The sequence below is a fragment of the Scardinius erythrophthalmus genome (assembly GCF_964197995.2).
Source record: "Scardinius erythrophthalmus genome assembly, chromosome: 18".
NCBI classification, from domain to species: Eukaryota; Metazoa; Chordata; class Actinopteri; order Cypriniformes; family Leuciscidae; genus Scardinius; species Scardinius erythrophthalmus.
The window spans coordinates 20,601,211-20,620,120 of NC_138238.1; the positions used below are offsets into that span (position 1 = coordinate 20,601,211).

The following is an 18,910-nucleotide window of genomic DNA, read 5'->3' on the forward strand; positions in this document are numbered from 1 at the left end:
CCTGGTCATGTCACGCCTGCCGAGCCTGGGTCTTCGGACAAGATGGCCGCCGCCGAGAGTATTCACATCACGTCTGCCGAGCCTGTGTTTTCCAACAAGATGGCCGCCGCCGAGCCTGTTCACGTTACGCCTGCCGAGCCTGTGTCTTCGGACAAGATGGCAGCCTCCGAGCTGGTGGTGTCTGTTCCTGAGCCGGTGGTGTCTGTTCCAGTTCCTGAGCTGGTGGTGCCAGTTCCAGTTCCTGAGCCGGTGGTGTCTGTTCCTGAGCCGGTGGTGTCTGTTCCTGAGCCGGTGTCTGTTCCTCCGCCCTGGCCGCCCGAGGGGGTCGTCTCCGCCCTGGCCGCCCGAGGGGTCGTCTCCGCCCTGGCCGCCCGAGGGGTCGTCTCCGCCCTGGCCTCCCGAGGGGTCGTCTCCGCCCTGGCCGCCCGAGGGAGAGTCTCCGCCCTGGCCGCCCGAGGGAGAGTCTCCGCCGTGGCCGCCCGAGGGAGAGTCTCCGCCGTGGCCGCCTGATGAGTCGTCTTCGCCGTGGTCGCTCGAGGGGACGTCTCCACCCTGGCCGCCCGATGGACTACCTGCTCCACCCTGGCCACCTGAAGGGTCGTCTCCGCCCAGACCGCCCGATGGACTATCTGTTCCGCCCTGGTCGCCTGAAGGGTCGTCTACGCCCAGGCCGTCCGATGAACTGTCATCCCCTGTGTCCATTCCCTCCCATGGTCCTGGCCCTCCGTCCCTCCCCCTGATCCCCCACAGTTCCACCTCCCTCCTGGACTTTTGTCGAGTTTTGTTTGCTGTCATGGAGCGTCTGGTAGCCGCTCCGTAGAGGGGGGGTTATGTCACAGTGTCTGTTGTGTTTCCACTGGGTGTCCACTAGAGGTCCCTTCCTTCCTGTCTCCATTCATCCTGAAACCACATTTCCCATAATCCTTGTTTGGTCCCATCACTTGTGATTACACCCAGCTGTTCCCATTTATGTTGTTAGTGTCGGTGCATAAATACCCTGTTTGTATTAGTTCATGTTACGGAGTCATTATTGTATGTCACTCGTCAACTCTAAGGTCTGTTCTCAAGTCTGTTCTCGTTGTTGTCCTGGCTTGTTTTGTTTATTCGTTATCTGATTGATTAAATGGTTTTCGACATTCCTGTAGCGTCACCGTGCATTTCTCTGTTGAAGCCCAGCGTCCATTGACTTCACTGGGGCTGCTTTGAACAGTTTTTTTGTGCTTCAAACTAGACGGTCATTGGATAAATGCTGCGATTATGTCCCGCCCACGGACGCTCAGCGTCTCTGGGGGTGAATGAGGAGTGGGCTGGCCTGGACTCTAGGCTTCTGAGTGATGATTGGAGGGTCTGTCGCAAGGCTGCATCTCCTTTTGATTGACAGCGATTTCATACAATAAAAAGTCGCTGATGCTGAAGCTATTCGAGCTCAGTCCCATAGCGGATTTTGCAAGTATAGTCGAAAGACAAACTGCTGCAACCTATTTCTTGGTATTTGCTTGTCGAAATTGCCAGCCAATTTTCATAAAACATTTCACACAATTATACATTTATACCTTTATTATATTATTACTTATTATATTTTTTATATTATTATTAGTAATAATAAAAAAAAAAAATAATAATAATAATTAAAAAATATATTATTAGTAGTAGTAGTATTATTATTATAATACTTTATTATATTATTATTTATACCTTTATTATATTATTACATTTATACAATTATATAGCTCTGCTGGCCATTGAGAGGACACTGGTCAAGTCACTGGAAAAGACGCCTAACAGGGTCACAGAGCATTTTCTTGAGAAGGAACGTACAATTTACGTATAAATAAACTGACATTTTTTGTCGGCCGAAAATGAGCTTCCCCTCTTTGAAAGACCCGCAGCCGCCACTGATATATATATATATATATATATATATATATATATATATATATATATATATATATATATATATATATATATATATTAGTGCTGTCAATCGATTAAAAATTTTAACTAGATTAATCACACATTTTTTCTGTGATTAATCGCAATAAAAAAAATAAATGTTTTTGTACGTTTTTAATATATTTTATAATGTAATAATTTCACAGTTAATCAAATTAATGTAGAAACAACATAAAGACAGTATATTTTAAATAATTGTTTAATGGCATCTTTTTATGAATGAAGGCCAGTATTACTGATATTAATTACTGATTACTGATTTTTTTTTTTCACATTTATTAGGCTTCAAAAATATAACAGTTTTTAATTTAAGTGAACTTAAAACAATGCTAACATAAACCCATAATAAATGTCATATTTATTTGTGCCCTTCCTGTCTTAACAGTTAGGAAATATACAGAAATTTAATAAAGTTATCAAAGTTATATGCAGTCTGCACTGCATAAACTATAAATTAAATAGTTAATCCTTATTAAAGCTACAAAAGTTATTTAGTCAACAGCAGTGAGTAATTTTCTCTGTTCCCTTTGTTCTTTAACTTTACTGACAGGAAGCTTTATTGGCTGCTGTCCCTTTAAGAACAGACACACACACACACACACACACGCGCGGATCTCACCGTTTATATACTGTCTATGGATCTCTCAAGCGCGAAAGAGAACTGGATTCTGGCGCCCTGTCTATGTGTGTGTGTGTGTGTGTGTCACATAAGGACATTCACAGACAGCGCATTCTCTTTTGTCTTGCCGCGCTTGAAATGTTTAAAAGCATTTAAATGAATAAGAGCGTGATCATGTAAAGCTAGCCAACGGATGGCAGAAAAGACGGATGCTGCGTTAATTGCGTTAAATATTTTAACACTTAAACCAGACAAAAATTAATCGCATGCGTTAACGCGTTAACGTTGACAGCACTAATATATATATATATATATATATATATATATATATATATATATATATATATATATATATATATATATATATATATATATATATATAGTATTTTATATATAGTTTTACACAAATTCGTTTTATTCAAAAGTAAAAAAAAAAAAAAAAAATATGAGATGTGTTGTAGAAAAAAAAAAAATCCCTGCAAATATCACTTGTGAATTTACAGAATATTTCAAGATTGAATTTACATTTTCACTCAGGCAGTAATTTTGTCAAATTACTATATTTCTATTTAACTCTGTGTATAGATACATAAAATGTCAGCTATTTTATTCAAAAAAGATTTAAGATGCAATTTCTATCACTGAATGTTAATAAACACAATAGTACCTGATTCTTTGATTAGTTTCAATGCATCACTCTCAGAGAAAGAGGACATCTCATTGGGAGGTTTCTTGGCAGATGGATCAAATTGTTTGAAGGCAACACTGCGGGTATACACCACCAGATCAGACAGCTCTGGACTCAACTTACAGTCCTTCAGAGGAAAAGAAAAAGCTAAATTTGTACTCAAATAAAATTGTCAAACTGCCAGACTGCAAAAAAGTGATTAAATGAGTAAAAAAAAAAAAGTAATGATATGAAAGGAAGATACACCTACCCAAACATGTGTACAGTTCAAAAGTTTGGGGTCAGTAAGATTTTTTTAAAGAAATTAATACTTTTATTCAGCAAGGCACTAAATTGATCAAAAGGGACAGTAAAGACTTTTACATTGTTACAAAATATTTCTATTTCAAATAAATGCTGTAATTTTGAACTTTCTTTTCATCAAATAATCCCAGGGACAATGTATCATGGTTTCCACAAAATGATTAACCAGCACAAAAGTGGCCTGTTGCATAAGCCGCTTAGACTAGTCTTAAAACTTAGTCATCAATTTTTTTTTTTAAGTCAGTTACATAAAAAGGTAGAGAAGTCTATAGAATTTGAATAGGAAAAGTAAGACTGATTACCTCTTATCTAACTAGTTCTTAAAGGGATAGTTCACCCAAAAATGAAAATTCTTTCATTAATGTCAACTCATGTCGTTCCAAACCCGTAAGACTTTTGTTCATTTTCGGAACACAAATGGAGATCTTTTTGATGAAATCTGAGAGCTTTCTATCCCTCCATAGACAGCTACGCAACTGACACTTTGACACTTGAATAAGTTCAAAAAGAGATCGTAAAACTAATCCATATGAATTGACGCGACCGCTTTATATAATGAACAGATTAAACAAACCTCTTGCGGAAGCTCAAACGTGCTGTGTAACATGAGAATGAACCTCATTGGTTCTCACGTGTCAAGCTTCTGTTTACCTCAACTGATGAGTGAGTTGATAAATGTTTATATGTGAATAAAAGCCTGAATTCAATCTGTTCATCATATAAAGCGATCGTGTTTCTTCAGAAACTTTTGGACTAAACCGCTCAATTCATATAGATTATTTTACGATTTCTTTATAATTATTTTTGAAGCATCAAAGTGTCAGTTGCGTAGCTGTCTATTGAGGGACAGACAGAAAGCTCTCAGATTTCATCAAAAAGATCTTCATTTATGTTCAGAAGATGACCGAAAGTCTTAAGGGTTTGGAACAACATGAGGGTGAGTAATTAATAAAATAATTTATATTTTTGGGTGAACTAACCTTTTAAGAAACAGTCTTCACATAGTGGCTTTTGCAACTTGCCCCTGTTTTTAACATTCATAATAAGAAATATTTCTTGAGCACCAAATCAGAATTATTTCTAAAGGACCAAATCAGAATGATTTCTGAAGGATCATGTGACACTGAAGACAGGAGTAATGGCTGCTGAAAATATAGTTCTCTTTCTAACATTCGTTCGGTATCTCACTATGGGAACGCCTCTGGGCGTGACCGATCGCGGAAGCACCAATTACACCACGTCTGCCAACCGTGGCAGACCAATCGCTGCAGCGATTAGGGAGTCCTGCCTCCCTGTATATAAACCGCAGCTACCTGCCGTTTCGTCATTCTCGCTCTCTTCCCCGTGGAAGATTTCGGAAGCTGTCCTCAGCAGACTTGGGAATTATTGCTTAACAGTTTTCTCGACGGAGCCGAGAGGTAACGTCCCTAACGCAATCAATTTTTAAGTTGTTGAGTGACTTCGTCACTTAAGAGTAAGATAACTAACGTGTCAAGACGAGTTTTCCTGCTCTTAAGTTTTTCCTTTTTAATTTCCAAGTCTTTTTTCGGTGCGCTCACCACGCTCCAAAAGAGATAAGGAAAAGAGCTCTCTAATCGCAGCACAGCTCCGTACTAGTTGTCACGTTGTGGTGTAACTTACCGTACGAAGAGAGTGCAAGCTCTATCATGGCTACCGCGATAGAACCGGAGAGCCCCGGAGGAAAGGGTCGTCCTCCGCACCCGTGTGCTTGTGGAATGTGGATTTCTGCTAGGGATGCACACAGCCTCTGCATCTCTTGTCTGGGCACTAAACACGCTCAGGCAGCGCTGTCCAACCCCGAGGGCTGCCCGCACTGTGCTACATTCTCGAATAAGATCCGTGAAAGGAGACTTCGCGTGGCAGTCGCGGGAAAATCGGACCCATGCCTCTCTGCTCAACCCATAGAGGAACCCATGGATTGTCCTCAAACCACTAGCTCATGGGCAGAGATGATGGAGAAAGTGTCACCCGCTGTTTGATGACCCGTTAGCGGGAGAGGAAGATGACGATGACGAGGTATTGTCGACCATCCTCGAGGACGAGGATGACGACGAGGAAGATGCCATTCTTCCCCCGATCCAGTCCCGGCCACCGAGTGCACAGGATGAGAGTTCACCCTCCCCTGTACAGGTGGACGCTGATCTAATCGAGGTCTGTCGCAGGGCCGCGGCTAGATTATCTATCGACTGGCCTTCTCAACAAGCAGGTCAAGGGGCTGAAAGAGACCTGTATGATGGGAAGAGGCTCCCGTCACGTCTCCCGCCGGCCAGGCAGTTTATTCCAGCCGTCCCGGCCTGTGTGGCGGAGATGAAAAAGTTTTGGGACAAGCCTTTTTCACATCGAGTGCCCGTTAAGGGTTTCTCAAGGCTAGATGTTCAGGGAATGGAGGATCTAGGGATGGCAGATCCTCCCCCTGTGGAAACATCGGTAGCGAATCATTTGCACCCGAGCCGCAGGGCAGCGCTCTCTTCAACCGGAGCCTCGCTGCCAGGAAAAACAGAGCGCTTCGCTGCCTCTGTTTTTCAAAAGATCTACAAATCAACTGCGCTGTCTGTTCGCGCTTTGAACGCGACGTCCCTCCTTACAGCCTATCAAGCGGAGCTATTAGAGGAAATGGGTCTTCAGCTGGACTCCGGATCTCCCAACCCAGTGCTCTGGGAGGAGATTTGCGTCATCGCAGATTTAAACCTGCGCACGTCCCGTGGAGCAGTTCAAAGTTGCGGTCGGAGTATGGGCTTAGCAGTTGTGGGGGAGAGATCGCTGTGGCTGGGTTTGTCAGGACTCTCTGACAAAGAGAAAGTGGAGTTTTTGGATGCCCCTATAGATCCAAAGGCCATGTTCGGCTCGACGGTGACGGCAATGCGTCAGCAGTGTGACCTGCGGAAGAAGGAGGGAGAAGCTTTCCAGGTCTGTCTCCCCAGAAAACCGGCCGCTCGGCCTTATCACCCGAGCCGGCCTAATTTCAAGCCCTCAGGGAGAGGCGGGCACTCTGATTATCAGCCTTCCCGCCCTGCGCCACCGCAACAGCAGGGCAACGCGGCTCCGCAGTCAAAGCCCGGTTTCGTTCGGCCAAAACAGTCGTTCGCGGCCGCAGCCGCGAAACACCATTCGGCTGCCCCTCAGGGGAATAAGAAGAGGCGGTCTACCTGATATGCCAGTTCGGCGACAGGAAGGGTTGGGAGACAGCACCCAGGGTTTATCTGTCCCATCCCTTCAAAACGATTCCTCTCTCCCTCCCGCGGGGAAAAGGAGAAGGAATGCAGAAATAAAATGTGTTTGTGTGGACAGTTCAGAGTTCAGCGTGTGCGGGAATGTGGCCAGTGTTCTACTAGTGCCCCCCAAGAGTTTTTCTCCCCCTCCACCTTCGAGGTCTGTTATGGGGGGAGAAGGTCTAACGTTCACAAGCATCCCATCAAAAATAAAGTTTTCTCTGACGCATCCAGGTCAAGGACCGAGGGCGCAGAGTGGGATAAAAAGAGAAAAAAATCACAAAAAATCACCAGAACAATCACAAATGAATACCACTTTAACTCCTTCACTGGAGCGGTATTCCCCCCCGTTGCCGCTAGAGTGTGCTGCGGCACAGATCTAGTGGATCTCCAGGACGCATATTTTCACATAGATATTTTTCCTGCGCACAGGAAATATCTGAGGTTCGCCTATCAGGGCACAGCATACGAGTTTACGCAAATTCCGTTTGGCCTGGCTTTGGCCCCTCGAGTATTCAGCAAGTGTGTGGAAGGGGCCCTGACTCCATTGAGGAGATTAGGGCTCAGAGTTTCAGCATATCTGGACGATCTTCTCATCTGCGCGCCGTGCCAACGGCAGGCAGAGAGCGACACACACACACTAGTGACGCATCTGGAAAGATTAGGTTTCAAGATAAACCAGACGAAGAGTTGTCTATCTCCGTCCCGGGAAATAGTCTACTTGGGTCTCAGGTTGAATTCTGTGACGTTTCGAGCTTTCCTATCAGAGGATCGCATCAAGACGATTCACAGCTGCCTCTCCCTTTTTCAAAGAGGGAGATCAGTCTCGTTCAGGATGTGTCTTCGGCTACTAGGTCTGATGGCCTCAACTGTGTCAGTGGTTCCCCTGGGACTACTGCGAATGAGAGATTTTCAGAACTGGACAGCGTCACAAGGCATTCGCCCCAAGAGCAGCCTCAACCGCAGAGTGCGGGTCTCACCAGAATGCGCGAGTGCTCTCCGTCATTGGAGAGCCCCATCCTTTCTCAGGACAGGATGCCCTCTAGGTCCTATTGTACTGAGAAAAGTGGTGACGACGGATGCATCTCTCACAGGCTGGGGCGCAGTGTTCGAGGGCAGAACAGTGAGAGGAGTTTGGTCTCCGGCACTGAGAGAGAGGCACATCAATTTTCTAGAGCTATTGACAGTGTTTCTAGCTCTGAGACATTTTGTGCATTTTCTCAAGAATCATCACGTATTGGTCAGGACAGACAATACAACGGTGATTGCCTACATAAATCGGCAGGGAGGAGTTCGTTCTCACATGCTTCACAGGTTAGCGAAGAAACTAATAATGTGGAGCAGCAGGTCTCTCCTCTCATTACGCGCGACGCATGTCCCGGGAATAATGAACAGAGGAGCGGATCTACTATCCAGGGGGAGTCCTCTGTACGGGGAGTGGAGACTCCACCCCCAGGTGGTCCTCATGTTATGGGAGAGATTCGGCCAGGCTGCCGTAGATCTCTACGCATCGCGCGAAGACGCACACTGTCCCCTGTTCTTCTCCCTGGCCGGCGACGATGCACCATTGGGTGTGGATGCGCTAGCCCAAGAGTGGCCAGACGTGTTGCTGTGCGCGTTCCCGCCGTTGAGCTTGATCGACATGTGATGATTCTGATCGCGCCTTACTGGCCGGGGAGACTGTGGGTGGCGGAGATTGCGCAACTGCTCTACGACCGGCCATGGCCGTTACCAGTGCGCAGGGATCTTCTCTCACAAGCACGAGGGGAAATTTTCCATCCCTCCCCTCAGAAACTAGCTCTCTGGGCCTGGCCCGTGAGAGGGTGAATCTGAGCACAGCCGGATTACCTCCGAGGGTTATTGAGACGATTCAGAACGCGAGGGCTGCCTCGACGCGTTCTTTATATAATCTCAAATGGGGAGTTTTCGAGGAATGGTGCGCAGAGAAGAACATTGTTTCTTTCCTGTGTTCTGTTTCGGACGTGCTGTGTTTCCTTCAGGACCTCCTGGATAAAGGCAGGGCTTTTTCCACGGTTAAGGTTTATCTGTCCGCTATCTCGGCATGTCATGTGGGTTTTGATTCAGGCACTATGGGCCAACACCCCCTGGTCTGTAGATTCATGAGAGGTGCACGCAGATTACACCCAGTATCTAAGCCAGTGGTCCCACTATGGGATTTGTCGGTGGTCCTGAACGCGCTCTCTAAACCCCCTTTCGAGCCCATTGATAAGATGGACTTAAAGCTGCTCGCTTTAAAGACGGCTCTACTACTCGCTCTGACAACAGCAAAGAGGGTGAGTGGACTGCATGCTTTGTCAGTTCACCCCTCATGTATGAAGTTCGCTCCGGGTGGTCAAAGAGTACTTTTTAGAACTAACCCGGCGTTCGTGCCCAAGGTCTACGATCACGCGGATAGGATAAAACCTGTGGACTTGTTGGCTTTTCACCCACCTCCTTTTTCATCTCCAGAGGAGGAGAGGCTAAACTATTTATGTCCGGTTCGTACGCTGTATATGTATGTACAGAGAACCCGCACATTGCGCAAGAGCAACCAGCTGTTTGTCTCATGGGCTGACTCTTATAAGGGAAAACCTATCTCCCGTCAACGCCTTTCCCACTGGGTGGTAGAGGCTATCGTGTTATGTTACAATAGCATGAATTTGGAACTCCAAGTAGGTCTACGAGCGCATTCTACTAGAGGAATGTCTACATCCTGGGCTCTATTTAAAGGCATTTCGATTCAAGAAATTTGCGCGGCAGCCAGCTGGTCCTCTCCGCACACATTTATTCGTTTCTATAGACTGGATGTAACAGAACCTTCTCTGGCCCACTCAGTTCTGGGAGTGAGTAGTCAGGTGGTATAAGATGGTTCTCTAAGGGCGGATTTCTCAGATGATTCTGCTTCTCCGTCTGGGTCAGTGATGCAGAGTTTATACTTTAACCCTCTCGTCTTCAGTCTGCTTCGTCAGCATATCGGCAATACGGGAGTTGTCTATATCCCATAGTGAGATACCGAACGAATGTTAGAAAGAGAACGATTAGGTTACTGACGTAACCCAGGTTCTCTGATAACATGAAGTGAGGTATCTCACAACATTGCCCTCCTTGCCTTTTCGCACGGAGAAGAGATATGCGGAGAATGACGAAACGGCAGGTAGCTGCAGTTTATATACAGGGAGGCAGGACTCCCTAATCGCTGCAGCAAATGGTCTGCCACGGTTGGCAGACGTGGTGTAATTGGTGCTTCCGCGATCGGTCACGCCCAGAGGCGTTCCCATAGTGAGATACCTCACTTCATGTTATCAGAGAACCTGGGTTACGTCAGTAACCTAATCGTTTTGCCACACCATGAATAAATTACATAGAAAATAGAAAACAGCTATAACATATATCAATATTTCACAAAATTACTGTTTTTACTGTATTTTTGATCAAATAAAAGCAGCCTTGGTGAGCATAAGAGACTTCTTTCAAAAACATAAAAAAAATCTAACTAGATCCAAACTTTTGAAGTTAGCGTACATACAAATGCAAATAGAAACATGTATATATACTAGGGGTGTAACGATACCCTCATGTCACGATTCGATACATATCACGATACTGAAATAACGATACAATATTATTGCGATACACCAAGACATATGGTAAAAGGTTAACAAAAAATGTACTGTTGATTAAAATGCTAAATTATTACATTGGGTGTGGAAATTAATAGGCTTGGACTTGGTGCTGGTAACCCAATGCACAGGAAAATAGTGACACCAGAATAAAAATATTCATGATTCTGAAGCTGAAAATACAGAATTATTTCAGATAAATATGCTTCCACTCTGTCACTGAATAGATATATTTAAAATAATGTAGGCAACTTTTTCCTGTTAACATAAGATATTTTTTATCTTTATCAGGACCCACAAATATTCCCCCATTGCATTATTATACATTATATTCAACATTATAGTAGTTTAATGTAGCACTGACACTAAAACTCTGTAAACTTGAATTTTTTCATGCACAGTAATTTTCATTTTGGGTGAATTATATACAATACATATTGTCACTATTCACCATACATATTGTTGCATTTTTGTATTGTGATATATTGTGACACGATATATTGTTACACCCCTACTGCACAAAACAAGTAGCAAAAAGACAGACGCTGACCTTCCATGCTTTAGGCTTGCTTTCAGCTTTAGATTCATCATCTGAGGAGCTTGAGTCAGAGCTGGAGCTGTCCTGCTTCACTTTGATCTTCTTTGCTTTTATCAAGATCTTCCCTTTTAGGTCCTGCCATAAAAAATATATCTCTATAGCTTTTTTTATCTATCACCACACATATCTACATTTTAGCATTATAATATTATTTCGGTTATTATTTCAGTGTTAAGCAGGGCCATCACTAGAGGGGAGAAAGGTGGTGACATTGCTCAGGGCCCCTGGCTTTCAGGGGGCCCCTGCTATTTCAACCCGAGGGGTTGTAGCTCCAGGGCCTTATCTGTATCTGGAGCCCCAGTGCCGGTTGTTGCTGTAGGATTTCCTCAATTGAAATCATGGTCCTGGGAGTGTGGATGGGATGGATGGGTATCCCATCCACACCCCCAGTACCATGATTTCAATTGAGGAAATCCTACAGCAACAACCTGCACTGGGGCTCCAGATACAGATAAGGCCCTGGTGTTGAACATGGAATTGTATAATAGCAGAAATAACACTTGCTAATTTCTCCATTCTGTCACCTGATGGAGTTTTGGTTCCTTGTCACTGTCACCTTTGGCTTTTTGGCTTGCTTAGTTGGGGACACTGATCTGCCTGCATTGACACTGATCTGCCTGAATTGACACCATTATATGAGAACTGAACTGAGCTGGACGATGACATCACTGTTTTCTCCAGAGCGGCTATATATATGCATATAAATTAACTAAACTAATAACTTTTTTACAACAAAAATTAACCATCACTGAACTTACTTAAGCTGGACTATGATGCTATTTTCTTCTCGTTCTGCTGTACAGGAGAAATCTTTGTATTATTTTCCAGTTATCACTGTAAGGCCGTGTGTCCACCAAAGCGTTTTTTTCACGTGGCTGGTGTGTTTTTTCAATTGTTTTCAATGCCACGTCTTTAAAACGGCATGAGCGTAACGAGGCACTGAGCGTCTTTTTCACGCTGAAGCGCTGAGCGTTCAGCGTTTTTTACAGGTCGCCGAGAGTTGAAGAATGTTCAACTTTGGGTAAAACGCAGCGCTCATCACTGTCACTTTTTACCCAACCATCCAATCACAGTGGAGGAGGGGCGGGACTAATACCACACCGACCAACCGCCACATTCTGCTTGTACAACGTCAACAGATGACAACAACAAGCATAATAACGGAACAAAATCATTTAAAACAAGAGCCAGAGAAAATACATTACATTGTATCGATATTTTCAACACATAATCAACACAGAAACAAAATATATGTGAAATGAGATACTAGTAACACTTTCGCGGATATTCCGTATCATAACAAGCAAAGCGTCTCAACTGGAAAAAAAATGCCAAAACGCTCTCAAGCGCCGATAGCTAGCCGTTTTCAGCAGAGCGCCTACCGTCCAATCACAGTGGAGGAAGGGCGGGACTAATACTACACCGATCAACCGCCACATTCTGCTTGTACAACGCAAGCGGCAACATTCTAATCTGAAAAATGAAGCCTACCCGGAAGTGCGAAAAACTGCAATACATCGAAAATCCGCTAGGGGAAGGTCCCAAAAGGGAGCAAATGTCCATAGACCCCATGTTAAAATGTCCGTTTTCACAGCATAAATTCATGTTTTTACAGGTTGGTCCCATGGACTTTTATTGTATTTTTCGATAGGTTCCGAGTGCCTGACAATTGTGAGGGGGGTGAATTTTTTTCTAACTCGTTAGTTTAGATAGTATTTAGATATAAAATGTATGCCAAATAAGGGCGTGGTTAACTTTGATTGACAGCTTGATTGACAGCTGATAACGAGCATAGGCTGCGCCAAGGAGAATGACAACATAGGAAGCGCCATTTTTTAATATACAGTTGAAATATAATACTACTGTTTCTGTATCATGAAATGTAGTTTTAAGAGTTTTTCAGGCGAGAATGTAGTTGTTTAAAGCTCAAATCTGTGGTTTATTTTTAAAGATTTAAGGAAATTTGATCCAGGTTGTGAGATGCAGACGATCAGCGGACGCTCAACGCTCATGTACCCCGCCGGGAACAGCCTTTCCTCGGATAGTCGTTCTGACGTTTGCCGCTGACTCTGGCGTCTCTGTAGTGGTTAAACATGAGATATAATTCGTCTTGTGTATATCTAACGGGCGATCTTTGGTCTCGTGAATCTATAATTTGTTCCCTGGCCAATCGTTTTGGCTGAGGGCTAAGTTAAGTGAAATTTCATAACTTTATAAGCTATTTAACTTTACCGTTGTATGGTTAGACTAGAGCGCTGACTTTGTATGTTTGACTGAATTGTTTGCTTTATTTGTATAGCTTCTTGTACCTTTTACTTATACTTTTATAATGGCTAATATTGATAAAACTGAAATTTAACAAAAAGAGACTGGGTTGAGTTTTGTCATTTTAAATTTTAATACAACGAAGATGGTCTGTAATGTTGTTTACTGCAACATCTGTTGTTTAGTACAAATGCACATATTGCCTGGACCATATTAAAATGTTTAATATTTTTATATTATATAAATCGAAAAGAGGCAGGGTTGTGTTTTATATTTCATTTTGTTATAAATAGGCTAATGTTATATGCAGTGAATATAATCAATACGCGTTGCCTGAACCACATTTGTGTGGCTATAATGTTTAAGATTTCTTTAAATTAAAACGAAAAGAGGCAGTGTGGTGTTTTATAACATATTTCGTTTTATTGTTGCCTAAAATATACATACAGAGATAACCGGAGTAGCAGAGCGAGCGGAGTGACGCAGAATAACCGGACTCGCGTCCTCGGGAGTCATTCTCCTGAGTCGGACTTGGCAATTAAGTCCGAACTTTGCGTACTTGCTATCGAGAAACGCCTAATGTCGGCGATTGGCTTCTTGTGACAAACACGCCGAGAAGCAAGAACAAGATCTGCTGTATGTCATCCATTGTTGTTTATGTTGCTTTCTTCCCGCGAAAATGACATCGTTCCAGTCTCACGCAAAGCCCGCCCTTTTACCCATATATGGATTGGCCAGAAGGTGGACGGGGTTAGGATTTCCCGAGATTTTCCAAGATGGCGCCGCCCATACCCCCAATCGATACATTGCATTGTATCGACATTTTAATATAGAATCAACACAGAAACAAAATATGTGTGAAATGAGATACTAGTAACACTTTCGCGGATATTCCGTATCATAACAAGCAAAGTGTCTCAACTGAAAAAAGCGCAACGCTGCCAAAACGCTCTCAAGCGCCCACAGCTAGGCGTTTTCAGCAGAGCACCTAGCGTTTTCAACTGGCTAAAATGCTTTGGTGAACACACGGCCTAAAGCTGCTTTAAATCTGTATTGTAAAAAGCGCTATATAATTAAAGGTGACTTGACTTTACATATTAAAGGTAAAATGAGACCAACACATTTCAATACACAAAGTATTCAAAAGCACTTTGTGGATAGCTTTTCTATGTATTCTTACAGATTAGAGGTGTTATAAGAATTATAAGGCATATGCTCAGATATACTCACAGTTAACCTATATAGAAGAACTGTTATGACAGTCCAGGAAAATCAAGCACTGTCTTTTGCATAAAATTCAAAACATTACAGATAGACTGCTTTTACTGGTTTTAGAGTACATTTAATGAAAAATCTTTTAAGGAAGGGCTGACTGTATTACCTCTGGTGATGGTAGCCACTGAAGCGGCTTGTCATTGAGAGGTTTGGTGAGCAGTTTGTCTCCCAGAATTGACTGCAGCAGTTGGGCCATCATTGTCTGCTGCTCCACACAGCAGTGGTTCTCCAGAGACAGAATAAGAGGATATGGAGAAGTCTAGAAAATAAGCATATATCTATGTATACATATGTATTTATGTATGTTTTCTTTTATTTTACCTTTTGGCATTTTTAAGGCAAGGCCTATTTTCAAAGGAAAGAGGCTAAACACATTATGTAGACTGACAAATGGGGTCTCACTTAGGAGCCCTAATCACCTTGGCGAATTGGCGAGTGGAATTTGCATGACAAGCCACTACATATGGGTATAAAAGGTGGTGGCACACATCCACTTATTTAGGTTTTTGCTTTGGAACCGAGTGGTTGTCTGTTTCTCTTACCGATCACTCTTCTATTCACCTAAAAGAGCCCCTGGCGATTACCACATTGTCAATAAAAGAGCAGTTTCCTCAATCTCTCAGCCATTCAGTCTGGCAGTAAGCAACGCTATGCTACCTCATTCCCAGCCTCGACCCCCCATTCGCCACAAGCCTATAGAGGTAGCGGTTCGAGGATGCGTTGCCTCCTCATGTGTCTTTAGCCACCACCTTTCACGATCCTTGGAGCCAGGTAAGTGTCACACCAAACTCACTGCCTCTACTTCGGGATGTTGGGGATATTTGGGGATATTTAATTTAATTCATCAATCAACGATACTATTGATCAGCATTACCAAACGTGGACGTTCCACTAGAAACAAACATTGATGTATTGTTTTAATTTATTACTGTGAAGCTGCTTTGATACAACCTGTGTTGTGAAAAGCGCTATATAAATAAACTTGACTTGACTAGACTTGACTTGACTTATGCTTCCCGGGTTGGGCCCCAGTGCTCCTCCTTGCTGCCCCTCCGTGGGTACGCCTGTTGTCACCTTGGTGTTGCTCGGTCAGAGTCTGGGAACCTGGGTAGTGCTTCCCAGCCCAATCCCGCTGGTTCATGCGGACAATCAGACTCGGCAAAGTTTGCCAGACATTGGTGTCCTCTTTACCTCAGTGGCAGGCAAATATGCCCCGCCCTGCATGCGGAGATTGTGGACTTGCTGGCGAAGGATGCAATAGAGCCTGTCCCTCCAGCCGAGATGAAGTCGGCATTTTATAGCCCTTACTTCATCATACCCAAGAAAGGCGGTGGGCCCTTCACAAGTTCCGTTCAAGATGCTAACGCAGAAACGCATTCTCACGTGCGTTCGGCCCAAAGATTGGTTCGCAGCAATCAACCTGATGGATGTGTACTTCCACGTCTCAATTCTGCCTCGACACAGACCGTTTCTTTGGTTTGCCTTTGAGGGTCGTGCCTACCAGTACAAGGTACTCGCCTCTGGACTGTCTCTCCGCATTTACCGAAGTCATGGAGGCTGCCCTTGCTAGGGGAAGTGGGCATTCGCATTCTCAACTATCTTGATGACTGGCTCATTCTAGCTCACTCTCAAGATCTGTTGTGCGAACACAGCGACCTGGTGCTCAGGCAACTCAGCCATGTGGGATTTCGGGTTAACTGGGAGAAGAGCAAGCTCCCCCCTGTGCAGAGCATCTCTTTTCTCTGTATGGAGTTGGACTCGGTCAATATTACGGCACATCTCACAAACGAGTCAACACAGTCAGTGCTGAACTGCCTGAATACAATCAGGGGAAGACAGTGGTTCCATTGAAACAATTTCAGAGGCTCCTGTGGCACATGGCATCTGCAGCCACTTGTCAGGCCACTTGAATTGATGCATATGAGACCGCTACAGCACAGGCTGAGTCCCGCGGCACACTGCGTGTGACCATCACACCAATCTTCCGTTAAGTGTCCAGGCAAGTTGTTGTTACAACAGATGCCTCAAGGATGGGCTGGGGTACTGTATGCAATGGGCATGCAGCATCTGGCTCCTGGATGGGACCTCAACTGCACTGACATATCAATTGCCTAGAGTTTCTGGCAGTGCTACTCACTCTGCGCCAGTTTCAGCCGTTGCTAAAGTGCAAGCATGTATTGGTCCGCACGGACAACACTGCGATGGTTGCGTACATCAACCGCCATGACGGGTACGCTCACCTCGAATGTTGGCAAACCCTGGACTGAGTTCCTCGAAACATCCTCTGGCAATCAAGTGCAGCGGAGGTGTCTGATGCCCGATATATGCCCGTTCTGCCAGCCCTTGTACTGGGCTAGATGCCCCATATGTTGGGACTCCCCTCTGGTAATTTCATATGTGTATTCTTCCACGGTATGGTTTCACCCCGCTGAATGGCCGATGTGTGTCGCCATCTTATATACCCATATGTATGGGGGAGGGCCTTGGCATGCAAATTCCACTAGCCAATTATTCAATTCACCCTTCGCAGGGAGTTTGATTGACAGGCGATCTGACCAATCATAATCCGCCATCCACCAATTTTTGTCCGACAAAGCAGTCAGGAGAGTTAGTATTTTAACGTCGGTGGATTTGAACTTGAAAAACAGTGTGTACTGACATCTTTCCATGGTTGAAAAAACAATCCTTCTGATGTTCAATCATGTTTATTTGATGCTATAAATTAACTAGAAGGAAGAGATGAGCATGGAACAGCAGCTTTAACTGAGGCTCTACAGCGATCTGTCACGACACATTAAAGAGCAACAAAACGGTATTTATTGTTGAAATTTCTTTAAAAAAATGAACAAATTTGATGTTGAGACTCTGTTTCTTATCAAAAGTAACCTGCTCTGTCTTGTCTGTCAGCGCATTGTCAGTGTCCTCTTTGCTCCGCGTTGTATTGCGTGAGAACATGGTGTAGAGTGAGAGCGGCATGGCTTGTCGGACACATCAACAGTAACTAAAGGGGGTGGGTCTTTGCGGACGGTCAATTGGTTGTTTTTCTAAAACTCAGAGGTAATTGGGGCTCACAAGTGAGACTGCATTTGTCGACATAATAACGTCTCCGTACCCACCATCAGGGAACGAGGGTTACATCAGTAACTAAGACGTTCTTCTTTCTTTTTTAATTCACATTATGCCTAATAAAAGTACGGTTTAAAAACACGTTTAAAAATATGTGAAGCCATTACTCATTTATTCGAAATATAAAAAATAAACCATTTCACGAGTTCACCCTTACATATAATCGGATAAAGTAAAAGTATACATATTTGTTGAGGGGAGGGCTCCAAGCTCGGAATTTGGCCTGAACCAAGAGTACTCCCACAACCCTAGTTGGAATAGAAAATATTTAAGAGTGAGGAGTTGGGTTGGTGGAGGGATGCTAGAAATTTATCTTGCTTCAAGGATGTTAAGATATTTACAATAAAACAAAGACAAAAAATACTGATACAATTTTTAAAGTCTTAAAGGGGACCTATTATGCAAATCCATTTTTATATTGTGTTTGGACATAAATGTGTGTTGGCAGTGTGTGAAGACAATTACCCTACAATGATAAAAATCCACCCACTTTTTTTTTTAATCCCCATTAAACCAAAGTTTCATTAGACATGCTGTTTTGATTTTCACACTGTTCAGGCCCCGCCCACGGCCCTCAGAGAGTTGTACACTATCCGCCATTTTCTCCATGTTCGAGCAGCTGTAGTGACAATGTCTTGTAAGCAATCTCGGTGTTCTGTTGTTGGATGTAAGAATGAACATAAGAGTCTTCATTTTCTCCCATAATCCGAGCCACTGAGGACGCAGTGGAGTAGTTTTATTTTTGAATAAATGCGCTGCAAAATATACCTAAATTTGTTTATGTCTGCGCAAATCATTTCACTCCAGACTGTTTACAGTCTCCGGACCAATACTGGTCACGGCAGTAATGAAAGGGAGTGTGCACACTTGAATACCTGTAGGGTATTTTGAGCTACACACTCTGGGGACATCAGATACTTATTTTACATCTAGTAAAAAGTAGCATAGGTGCCCTTTAAGGTAAAAACGCAAACAAAATAACTGTTTGCATTATATACCCAAAATAAATGCATCACCCAGTGAGCTGAAGATAAAGAGCCACTTCCTGTGCTCACCCTGAAAGCGTATTCAGCAATGACATTCACCACCTCCCTAAATGGCACTTTGGATGTGAGGGTGTGCCCATGGTAAATGACTGGTTCCTTTTCCCCATCCCAGCAGTCCAGCTCCACACAGCGACAGCCTTGTCTTAGAGCTCTGTGCCACAAACAAACATAAACACTTTTACAATAT

The 18,910-nt window shown here is 43.8% G+C and overlaps 1 protein-coding gene across 1 annotated transcript in view; it reads right to left on the bottom strand.

Annotated features, from left to right (window-relative positions):
• Nucleotides 1-18,910, bottom strand: part of plcd3b (phospholipase C, delta 3b) — a gene marked incomplete at both ends in the record, with an annotated part of 84,315 nt that overhangs the window by 40,367 nt on the left and 25,038 nt on the right. The window contains 4 exons of the mRNA XM_081391946.1: nt 3,240-3,387; nt 10,964-11,086; nt 14,658-14,810; nt 18,733-18,874. Of these exons, the coding sequence (XP_081248072.1) occupies nt 3,240-3,387; nt 10,964-11,086; nt 14,658-14,810; nt 18,733-18,874 (566 nt within the window). The remainder of the gene's footprint in view (nt 1-3,239; nt 3,388-10,963; nt 11,087-14,657; nt 14,811-18,732; nt 18,875-18,910) is intronic.